At 37.5% G+C, this 12,380-nt stretch overlaps 1 protein-coding gene across 1 annotated transcript; it reads left to right on the forward strand.

Moving 5' to 3' along the window:
* The first annotated feature begins 6,199 nt into the window (after nt 1–6,199).
* Nucleotides 6,200–7,667, forward strand: LOC119076786 (inhibitor of growth protein 5). Its single transcript, XM_037183746.1, has 2 exons — nt 6,200–6,447; nt 6,531–7,667. The coding sequence occupies exons 1-2, from the start codon at nt 6,315–6,317 to the stop codon at nt 7,478–7,480; spliced, it is 1,083 nt and encodes a 360-aa protein (XP_037039641.1). The 5' UTR covers nt 6,200–6,314; the 3' UTR covers nt 7,481–7,667.
* Nucleotides 7,668–12,380: the final 4,713 nt, after the last annotated feature.

Consider the following 12,380-nt stretch of genomic DNA (forward strand, 5'->3'; position numbering starts at 1 on the left):
CAGCTCACTTCATAACGTACACTGCCAATGTCGATTTCGAACTCGAATTTTTTCTGAATTCTACTTTCGATTCAGCATAGGCTATGAAATTGGGGGTGTCACTCGGTTCCAAGGCTGTAAACTTTGGGGAGGTCACGCAGACCGCCATTTTATTAGATACGCGGGAACACACCACGTCTGATGATTTTACATACAAAAAAAAATCACCACATCATCACGGCGATGACAATCATCACAGTAGGTGAATTTTTGTATGAAATCCGCCATGCTATCATCAAGTGTGGTGTGTCACCCGCGTATCTGTATCTGCGTGACCTTCCCAAAGTTTACAGCCTTGACTCGGTTCGCCAATGTATTATTATTCAATGAACGTCAACACAAGGTATGGTCTCATAAGAGGTGAGTTTGTTTATATGAAATCGCTATGTCCTCTGGTTTGTATGAACAGACCAAACCTGGTTTATACTTCCATTGTTATTATTTGGGGGAACACACTACTCTTGATTGTCTTTTGATGATTTTACACAAAAAACCTCACCACAAATCAAGACGTCTCTGAGTTGATCACATAGAATTACATTCGAGAGGTGGTATGGTGGCGCTTATGCTAATTGGAAATCAAAAATTGTATGGTCAATCACACATGGTTAAAAATTAGAGTGTCAACATGACATCTCTCGAGTCTAACTCAAAAGATGATCACGAAGACGATTACAGCACAAATTTTAATAACCTCCCGTCATAGAAGAGAACATTTTGTATACTAAAAATTGTACGCGGAAAACCACACCAAACTTTGCTGATGACTTTGTGAGTGTGTTACACTTTGGTATTTAGCATCGTTCTTGCCGATCGACCATACCTGTTCTAGACTTTCATTGATTCAAATGTCAAAAATCATCCACAGAGAACCTAACCTGAAAATATGTTCGTTCTCCTATGAAAATGAACCCCAAATGTTTCAATGTTTGAGTGTTTTTATGATACTAGGTCCCACCTTTTGGGCGGGTCAGGTCCCTTGACTGACACTTTTCTAAATGTATTTTTGACGTATTCATGAAAACTTGTCACATTTAATACATAATATATTTACTATATTAATGACAGTAAAATTTGTCAAATTTTTTTTCTTGGAAATCCTCGAGGGTAAGGTGGAATTATTTTTGACCACTTTTTGTGCTCTCAATCTTCAATTTTCAAGATTTTCAATCAACCTCAAATCATAAATAAAATATGACTCGTGTAGATTACGACCCTCGCTTCGCTCTGGCCGTAAACTTCCCACTCGTATGAGCTGTCTATTATTCTGTCTGATTGCCTTTTTGTTACATCAGAGTAGATGCGAAGCTTGTTTTGTGAATGTGGAACGAGCACTTTTTCACAAAATAAAAAAGTGCGATAGATGTTCTTCTCTCACACTTTTGCGTAAAAAAAGGAAGTTCCCCGGTACTTAATATACCTTCACATGGTGACATGGTAATAAATGAACTTAATTAGTTTTTGGTTCATCGTTAAAAATAACTCAGTTTACCAATATTTTCGGTAAATTGGTACCACTCTATAATGGTAAAGGGAGTAAAAATATTTGTAAAAGGAAAAATTTATTGGTAGACCGAGGAAAAATAATCCCTCGATTTCCCATTCACAAAACCTTCAATCGTGAATAAAATATCACGACTCGTGTGAGTTACGGCCCTCGCTTCGCTCTGGCCGCAAACTTCACACTCGTAAAATTTTTACAATATTCTCTTTGATTCATTTAATTCCATGTATTTTAAAACAAGGCATCAGAACAGTCGGAGCGTTTGCTACGACTGAGCCCCGTACGACCCGTAAACCTATTTAGCCCGAAACCATTATACGTCCATAGCCCTAATAAGCCCGTAACCCTTATTCGTCCGATATCAAAATGCTTCCGTAACCTTATTGCGTACTTGACATCATTGTCTATTTTTGCAAATTGTAAACTGTAAGCGTTCATCTTTAAAATTGCGCTTAGCGCAATTACAAAAGCCCGTACGAAGTACTTCTCAAGTATAAAACAAAAGTTTACGATGTAATTTTAGGAATCCGAATTTACAACTTTTTTTTATCAATTTTCTTTCGGTATTGAATTATCTGTCAAACGAAACAAAAAGTAGCAAAATCTGATGAAATATACTCGATTTATGTGCAAAAAACACTTAGGGCCGAGCAGCGGCCTTAGTTCAAGGGCCCAAATTTGAAACTTTTTTCGCCACGTTCTTTTCGGTATTCAATTACCTTCCATAGAAAACTAAATCTAGCAAAATCGGATGAGATTTACTCGATTTATGTGCAAAAAACACTTAGGGCCGAGTAGCGGCCTTAGTCCAAGGGCCCAAATTTGAAACTTTTTTTGCCATCATTCTATTCGGCATTCAATTATCTCTCAAATGAAACAAAAACTAGCAAAATCGGATGAGATTTATTCGATTTATGTGCAAAAACTACTTGGGGCCGAGTAGCGGCCTTAGTCCAAGGGCCCAAATTTGAAACTTTTTTCGCAACGTTCTTTTCGGTATTCAATTACCTTTCATAAAAAACTAAATCTAGCAAAATCGGATGAGATTTACTCGATTTATGTGCAAAAAACCCTTAGGGCCGAGTAGCGGCCTTAGTCCAAGGACCCAAATTTGAAACTTTTTTTGCCATCATTCTATTCGGCATTCAATTATCTCTCAAATGAAACAAAAACTAGCAAAATCGGATGAGATTTATTCGATTTATGTGCAAAAACGACTTAGGGCCGAGTAGCGACCTTAGTCCAAGGGCCCGAATTTGAAACTTTTTTCCCCACGTTCTTTTCGGTATTCAATTACCTTTCATAAAAAACTAAATCTAGCAAAATCGGATGAGATTTACTCGATTTATGTGCAAAAAACACTTAGGGCCGAGTAACGACCTATGAGCCATCCCAACAAGCCCACATTGCATCTTACCCAAAAACAATGTTCAGCAACTTTGTTCTACTCGTCAATACCTTTCATTTGATATATCACAAGCAGGTATTGCGTGCGTATTTCGGTAGATATAGGCGAAAGACTGAAAAACACCTATAGGGCCCTAGCTCTGGAAGGGCCGGCCCTACCATGCCCATTTTCGAACTTGACCTTACTTTTGTCGATACCAATCGGGGAAAAAAAGAATTTTAAAAAAAGGTTGTGATTTACTCTAGCTAGAGGGGTCACGGACGGACGGACGGACGGACGGACGGACGGACATTTTTAGCCCCGTACGAAGTACTGGGGGCTTATAAGATTAATATGCCGTTTGTAACACGTCGAATTGGAAGCAGACAGTAAGGGCAAAGCTTTTGGTTATGTTCATAGATGACGAATCCGCAATAAAAAAAATGTCCGTCCGTCCGTCCGTCCGTCCATCCGTCCGTCCGTCCGTCCGTCCGTCCGTCCGTCCGTCCGTGACCCCTCTAGCTTGAGTAAATCACAACCTTTTTTCAAAATTCTTTTTTTTCCCGATTGGTATCGACAAAAGTAAGGTCAAGTTCGAAAATGGGCATGGTAGGGTCGGCCCCTCCAGAGCTAGGGCCCTATAGGTGTTTTTCAGTCTTTCGACGATATCTACCGAAATACGCACGCAATAGTTGCTTGTGATATATCAAATGAAAGGTATTGACGAGTAGAACAAAGTTGCTAAACATTGTTTTTGGGTAAGATGCAACGTGGGCTTGTTGGGAGGGCTCAAAGGTCGTTACTCGGCCCTAAGTGTTTTTTGCACATAAATCGAGTAAATCTCATCCGATTTTGCTAGTTTTAGTTTTTTATGGAAGGTAATTGAATACCGAAAAGAACGTGACGAAAAAAGTTTCAAATTAGGGCCCTTGGACTAAGGCCGCTACTCGGCCCTAAGTGTTTTTTGCACATAAATCGAGTAAATCTCATCCGATTTTGCTAGATTTAGTTTTTTATGGAAGGTAATTGAATACCGAAAACAACGTGGCGAAAAAAGTTTCAAATTTGGGCCCTTGGACTAAGGCCGCTACTCGGCCCTAAGTGTTTTTTGCACATAAATCGAGTAAATCTCATTCGATTTTGCTAGTTTTTGTTTTATTTGAGAGATAATTGAATGCCGAATAGAATGATGGCAAAAAAAGTTTCAAATTTGGGCCCTTGCACTAAGGCCGCTACTCGGCCCTAAATGCTCTTTGCACATAAATCGAGTAAATCTCAACCGATTTTGCTAGTTTTTGTTTCATTTGAGAGGTAATTGAATACCCAATGGAAAGTTGGCAAAAAAATTTTGGGTTTCTAAAATAATATCGTAAATTGTTGGTTTTATTTGAAAGGTACTTCGTACGGGCTTTCGTAATTGCGCTATGCGCAATTTTAAAAATGAACACTTTCAGTAAATTTGACCATGCCCAACTTGACTTGCATTTTGGTAACAGACGCATTAGAGGGTTGTAGACGTATTAGGGTTCCGGGCGTATTACGGCTACGGACGTATTATGGTTACGGACGAAATAGGATTACGGGTTGTACGGGGCTAAGTCGCAGCAAATGCTCCGACTGTTCTGATGCCTTGTTTTTATTGCGGATTTGTCATCTATGAACATAACCAAATGCTTTGCCCTTACTGGCTGCTTCCAATTCGACATGTTACAAACGGCATATTAATCTTATAAGCCCCCAGTACTTCGTACGGGGCTAAAAATCTTTAAAAATTAGTTGAGATAATTCATCTTATATTGCCTGCAAAAATTTAACTTTTGTATTAAAATCTCTTACACTTTTTAATCAAAGTGTGCTAATTTGATAACAGGCATTTTGCTGGCGTTAGATGTGGTTGTAAAGGGAGTAAAAAACTGCCTACTTGATAAATGACAAACAACTTGATAGTCAATTATCAAATTTGATAGTCAACTATCAAGTTGTTAGTCAACTATCAAATTTGATAGTCAACTATCAAATTTGATACAACTATCAAGTTGTTAGTCAACTATCAAATTTGATACAACTATCAAGTTGTTAGTCAACTATCAAATTTGATAGCCAACTATCAACTATCAAATTTAATTTTATGTGCTTTTGAGCCAAATAGAGACTAATGTGGTTTGGATGCATCTATGATGAAATATGGACACTTAAACATTTCAACTTCTTTTTCATCGCATATGTATCCAAACCACATAAAACTCTATTTGGCTCAAAAGCTCATAAAATTACCTTTCAAATGATACCCCACACGACCATGTACATTTTGTGTACCTCGAGAAATTTCAGTAAGAACAGTGTACGTCTTCGGTTAAAAACTTTATCTGCACATATTTCAGTGTGGATGAATTTTAAACCCAACAAGACCCTATTTGGCTCAATAGTACATGTGATTACCTTTCTAATGACACCCCACACGACCCTGTACGGCTCGCTGGAGCAATTTTTGTAAGAAAATTGCAATTTTTCGGTTTTTGCTCACCTTTGACCAGCCACACAAACTTCGAAGAATTTTTTTGAAAGTGGTTTTGGCTTCTAGGGTCGAAGTCCTTTCTAGGCACAAATAAAAAATTCCAATAGAAAATGCGTCCGATTTCGGTAGGCTGTTTTTCAAAAGAATCCCTCTAAATGATTTTATGAATGAAAGAACAATTATAGACGTCCGATGACTGGTATGTTCAGAGTTTGGTGCTGCCACTCTACATTACAATCATAAAATTCATCTTGTTTTCGTCACCAGACGATCAGTAAGTTTTCTATGGTGAAAAAGACAATAAATCAATTGCCGCAAATTACTTTGAATTTATGTTTCGAAATTACGAGCAACCGAGTCCCGTACTGTGACACTTCGCAGGACTTATATAAATAAATTAGGAGATTTCTTGTTTGTTTTTGTTAGGTTGAAATTCCATGTACAAACTGTATAATACCAGTATTACCTTTCAGATCATTACCGACAATACAACAAATGTACCGAAATGTTTTCGAACCTGTGGCGGATGGTACATATACAATACCGTGTATCGAATATGCTGCTATTTCTACAAATTAATTAATTAAAATCTGATTCTCTTTGCAAAAAAAAAACTTTAAACCGAGTAGACCAGCTGGTAATCGGTCTAATGAGTTGGTGGTAATTTAAATGGTAAATGGTAAAAGTGGTACAACCAGTGTATACATGTAAAATCAACTTGACAAAACCAAAAGAAAAATCCATTTTATTGCAGTTCGATCAAAGCGTCATACCCCAGACTGTCTTCGATTTCAATTGCTGTCAGTGATGCAAATTCAATAACCAAAAAAACAAAACATTGAACGGAGCTTGAAATTTAATTGGAAAACATGATAAATCAAGTGGCCGAGGCTTTATATTCTGCTACGTATGTGGAGAACTATTTGGATTATGTGGAAAATCTCCCAAACGATGTACAACGACATTTATCGCGGATACGCGAAATTGATGTGGAATATCGAGGTGAATTTTCATTTCCCTAACACAAACTCTTCGATCCCGTTGAGTATTCGCTTTCTAATTTCGCTCATTTCTTTCGATTGAAGGTCATTTGAGGGATATTGACAATTACTATGATCAATGGTCTAACTGCTCGACAAATGAATTGGAATCAGCGAATGCAACGCGTCGAACAAGAGCGATGGCGCGTATACAGAAAAGTCTAATAGCTGCACAGGAGCTGGGCGATGAAAAGTTGCAAATTGTGAATCAGTTGCAAGAATTGATTGACCATAAATCACGTCAGCTGGACCATGACTTTAAAAACTTGGATTACGGTAAAGATGAACCGATGACCGAATCGTCAGCGAAGGATATTATGCCGACGAGTCCATCAATGCCATCACCGGGACATATCAGTTCCAGCACTTCAGTAAATGCTAATGTCACCCCATTGGCTGCACAATCATCAATCGCCCATTCAACGTCAGCTGATCGTTTCCAAACTCCGTCATCATCATCCAGTGCCAACAATGGTGATCGGGGTACCAAACGAGCCAGACGTGTACGCACCGATAATGGTAACACTGCCACAGAGAGCACATCCGAATCACTAAATGCAAACACTGATCAAGCACCAAAATCATCACATATGCCAAATGGTCAGAACTCTGCTTCTACGTCTGCTCAAAAGAAGGCGGTTACCGCTGGTGGCGGTAAAAAGAATAAAAAACGCAAATCGGGCCGTGGACAAGCGACAAATGCACAAAGTAATAATCGTGATGACCTAACACCACCGCCCGAAGAGACAATCGATCCCGACGAGCCGACATACTGTTTGTGCGATCAGATCTCGTTCGGTGAGATGATTTTATGCGACAACGATTTGTGTCCGATCGAATGGTTCCACTTTTCTTGTGTGTCGCTGATGACAAAACCGAAGGGCAAATGGTACTGTCCGAATTGTCGCGGCGATCGGCCGAATTGTATGAAACCGAAGGCACAATTTCTGAAGGAACTGGAACGGTACAACAAGGAGAAGGAGGAAAAAACGTAAAAATTTGCTTTTCACACATTTTTTTACGATGGGATTTTATTTCGGTGGTGTGAGTGGAAAAATGACGTTTTAACGGGGACGATTAGATGATGCGGCACATGTTAAACAATATTCGAGAATTTTACAAAAATCATGCAATGACTTGTGCTCAAATCGGTGAATGTTTAATAAATAAGCATATTTTTCACGGGTGTCGTTTTACTGACAGTTACAGCAGCACATTAATACCATTCAAACGATTCATTAATTTAGGGATCAATTGAGCACCAAATAAAAATGTTCGATTCGATAAATGATCCCTCACGGTGGATCTCGTATTTCGTCATTATGATGATGAATCTCCGGGAATTCTCTGAGATTCTTCTCACGCCGTTTTTTTTCGGATTTTTGAGACACTGTGTGTCGTGCGGCAATAAGTTTAATTTTGAAAATTTCGCAAAAAAAAAATTCCAAAAGTGGGCCCAGTACGAAAATACAAGTTTGATCTATTTACACACTGGACAAGGAAAAGGTTTGATTTGTTATTTCGAGACGTTTTGACTGAGTTTAATTGAAAGGAATTATAGGCAATAGGCTACGTCAGGTTGGCCTGATAAGAAAAACTTTGATCCTACCTAATTGTCAGGTTCAATCTGAATGACCTAGATTGTCAATCTCAAAATGTCAGAGTTATTTCAAATCCATGCCATAGCGCAACATTACATTGTGTCATCAAAATTCAGGCTAACAGATCATTCAGTCTGATAACTACTGTCAGGTCAAAAATCATTTCACGTCAGCTCCGATAGGGTAAGCGTTCAAAGAAACAACTCGAAAAACTAGTATTCTCAAGGATTCTTCCAAAATATTGCACTGTGCGCAAGTAGACGAGTGAGTTTGATTTTATTTCTGTCACATGGGGAATCGGGGAATCTGGCACACGATGCCAAAGAACGCACTTTTAAACTACGTAAGAAGTGAGCTCGCACACGCAAGTTTATATTGCTGCAAATGCTTTTTAGCCATGTCATCGACACAATGACTCCTTAAACAAAATTTTGGTATCGAAAAATCGTGTGCGAGTTCACTTTTTACGCAGTTGAAAAATGCGTTGTTTCAGCACCGTGTGCCAAATTACCCCACGCCGCCGCCGTCACATGCCGATGCCAGTTGAATTTCACGTAAAAATTCACGAAACATTAACCGAAAATACTCCACATGTAACGGAACATTTTCGCTTGAGGGCAATCCTATGTAATATTAAACTTTCGTTTTTATCAACGAACTATAGCAGTAGCATGAGAACTGGTATCATGCCTGCGTTAGCCGACGTAATCCAACGTTCCAATTCGGAAAAGGAAATGGCTAGAAATGAAGAGATCAACATTCAAAAAAGAAATGCGACTATTATTGAACACTGATAAACTCTCAGAAGTTGATTTTAACGATTTAAATACTTAACTAAGGTTGAGCCAGCGAAATTTGAAACTCATTTTATTTCTTCCAAAATTTATTAAAAACAATTTTATCTTAACAATTCAATAAAATCAACATTCAGGCGAAGAATATTGATTACAACATATGTTACCACAAAAATGATGGCAATCGTACATCATACTACAAGTTCGCATACAATAACCCATGCATTCCGACCAATTTGCTCGTAGTGGAGGCAAATTTTCCACTGCTACTTAATCTTCAAAACAACGCACACCACCACTAAGTAGAATAATGACGACGGTAAATAGTAAAAAGAATTTCATTGTGGTAAATATAAACTGCTTGTATGTACACAGGACACTTCTCTAATGTGATATAGAATGTACCAAAATGTTCAAAACTGAATGACCAAATGACGGAATTCAGGCGCTTTATATAGATTTTTCTTAAGTATCAGTTATTGTTTGTTGTCGTGCTGTCACGTAGGGTAGTCGCTAAGATTGAGTTTTTATAAAAACATATCAGTTTCGATTCAGATGAACTAGTGTTATCGACATAAGGAGATAGAACATTTTAACCGCACAGTCAACTCACGGAATCACAAGGAAACAGGGTTGAAACGCTCACTTAAGTGAACCTTAATTAAGGCTACAAAAAAGGGGAAAAAATGCACAGAAAACAAGAAACAAAAACTTTGGATGACTCACAGGCGACATAGTACGATAACACGTACAAAGATCAATTCAAGCACCCCTCAGCCACTGCAGTGTTATGAAACATACATGACACAGGCAAATATGTTATATATTCAAGATATATTCGATACTCAAGATATTCTAGATTCTCGATTAATCGATATACCAATACTCTCTCTAGCAAACAAACTCTCAGCTATCTGTGTCAAATTCACACCTTATATCTTTGTGTTCTACAAACACTATTCTACATATTGGGTATTGGGTATTGGATATACTCAAGATACTCGATATTGAAAGTATGCAATTCGTAGTTACGTTGTCCGAACACTAGGACTAGGAGATATTTTGTCCATGCACAAAAAAAAATACTGCAGCAACGCACTTCAAGCAAGGAGGTGCGGGAATCGTGGTTTTACAGAAAATGAAAAGCATTTCTCTAAAACAATATATAATTGAGATAAAAAATGTCTTGCAGATTGTTCACATATTTCGAAACATGGTTTCTATTCGAACGAAAACATAACACCACTGCACTCACGAAACATTTATTCAAAAATGATCACATCAACGTTGATTTTTTAATACAAATCCTAGAAGTTGAAATCATGTGTGCATTGACTTTTCATACACACGAAATTATTCTGTGAAATCTTTTATTGTAAGTTGCCAACATTGCTTCGAAAAAGTGAAACAAAACAAAACAAATCAAAACAAAACATGTTTCGGCCACTTGGCAACAAATTACAAGATCTGTTTTAAGGATTAATATTTGGATTTCGTTAATTATTCTTTTATGGTAGCTTAATTATGATTGGACTTAGAGGTAAACAAAGTGAAACATAAAAATATTGTAAATATTAGGTCGCGAAACAGCAGAAATTAAATTTGTTTTCCGTAGATTTCACACGGAAAAACAATTTGTTTTTAGCTGTTTCGAAGCAATTTAAATTAAAACATAGCTAACGCCGACCCGTACGAAACACCTATTCGTATCAAAAGCCTTTAATGTGAAACTCTTCATTTCTCTTACTTCATTTTCTTCTCTGCTGAAAAACTATTCTTCCTTTTAAATCACTTACATTATCCACTCTTTGCCTTGTTATCATATACAATTAAATTGCCGGAGGCAATATAGACAGCCCCGTACGAAGTCAAATTTCATAAATTCCTATTTAAACAGCTATATACCGCTATATTTACCTATATTTCACTGTAAATAAACATTTCACAGAGGAATATGCTATTATATAGCTCTATATGCCTGTATATAGCTCAATATAGCTGTATATAGGTATATATAGATGTCCATATATGGAATACCTGAAACCCCTCACATTATTTCCATGTTAACAGAAACTCTCTAAGCATCATTTTTCCCACTTTATATCACTTTTAATAAAATCCAATATGGCCGCCAGCAGCCATTTTGTTAGGAGACCGGAAATAGTACCGACGCTTTACATTCGTTAATACCTTTCAAACAAAAAAAAATTCATGAAATTCGGTCAAAATTTACTCGAGATATTGTCAAAATACACCACGTTCACTGTACTTCCGAGTAGCCAGATAAGAGCTCACTCCAAGAGCTCACGCTCCGGAGAACATAATTTCATAAAAAAATTTTTCCCTGATTGGTACGGTCAATACCTATCTAATAAAGCTAAAACAGACGAAATATGTTCAAATGTGGCCGACCTACAAGCAAAAACTGCTTGCCGCCCTGTGCCTGTTCCACACCAAGGGGTCTAACTCACGAGTCGGTCATCCGATTTCCATAAACTTTTTTTTTGTCGATCGGTATTGTAAATACCTTTTATTTGACGTATCACTTACAAGTTGACGTTTAAATGTCCGGAGATATCTTCGAAAAACCGTAAAGCACTTATTGGGCCACAGCTCGGGAGGGGTCGATCCAAAATCACTCATCTTCGAACTTAGCCTGTCTTTTGACATTACCAAACGGGAAAAAAAAGAATTTTCAAAATCGGATGCGTTTTACTCAAGTTATCGTGCAGACAGACAGACGGACAGACGGACATTTATTTTTTCGCGGATTTGGCATCTCTAGACAACCACAATAGGTTTCCCCTTACTCAGGGAGTCCAATTCGACATGTTACAGACGTATGCGTAAACCTATAAGACCCCAGTACTTCGTTGATCATACTCTATCTGTAGGTCTTTCAATGGTGCTCATTCCTATAAACTTTCAAAATTTTAAAATGATTTAATCGAAAAACCATTTTCATGACCCTCTGCACAGCACTGCTTCTAGCATGATTCGGAGGCTGATAAAATCACAGTCGGCACTGCGTTTCTTTCATAAAGATATAATACAATACATACAATCGAAAGAGGTAGCTCTTATCACTAAAGCCTCCAAATTTGACTCTTGTCAACTCAAAGTTCATTCTAGGAGCAGTGCTGTGCCATCTGACATGAGGTTACTTTTGAGCCACTTACACCAACAATTTTTAATTTTTAATTTTTTTAATTTATTTTTTTGTAGTGTTTTAAATATTTTAAAAATGTTGGATGTTGGAAAAGTTTCATTTTTAAGGATTTAGCTTATTTCCAGATCCTTACAAGATAGTCCTTACAAAGCTCAGAGTGTTTATGGTATGGTATGGAGTCCAAAATTTCCAAAACGAATATCCCAATTCCCAATAATAGCGCCACATTTTTCTCTTTTAGAGGTTTTTGTTGCCTTGTTTGCCTTCAGTTAGACATTTTAATATATATCACAAAACTCAACCTTCCGAACAATACTTTGTCTTTTGAGTA

Source organism: Bradysia coprophila, unplaced genomic scaffold (genome assembly GCF_014529535.1).
Source record: "Bradysia coprophila strain Holo2 unplaced genomic scaffold, BU_Bcop_v1 contig_232, whole genome shotgun sequence".
Classification (NCBI taxonomy): Eukaryota; Metazoa; Arthropoda; class Insecta; order Diptera; family Sciaridae; genus Bradysia; species Bradysia coprophila.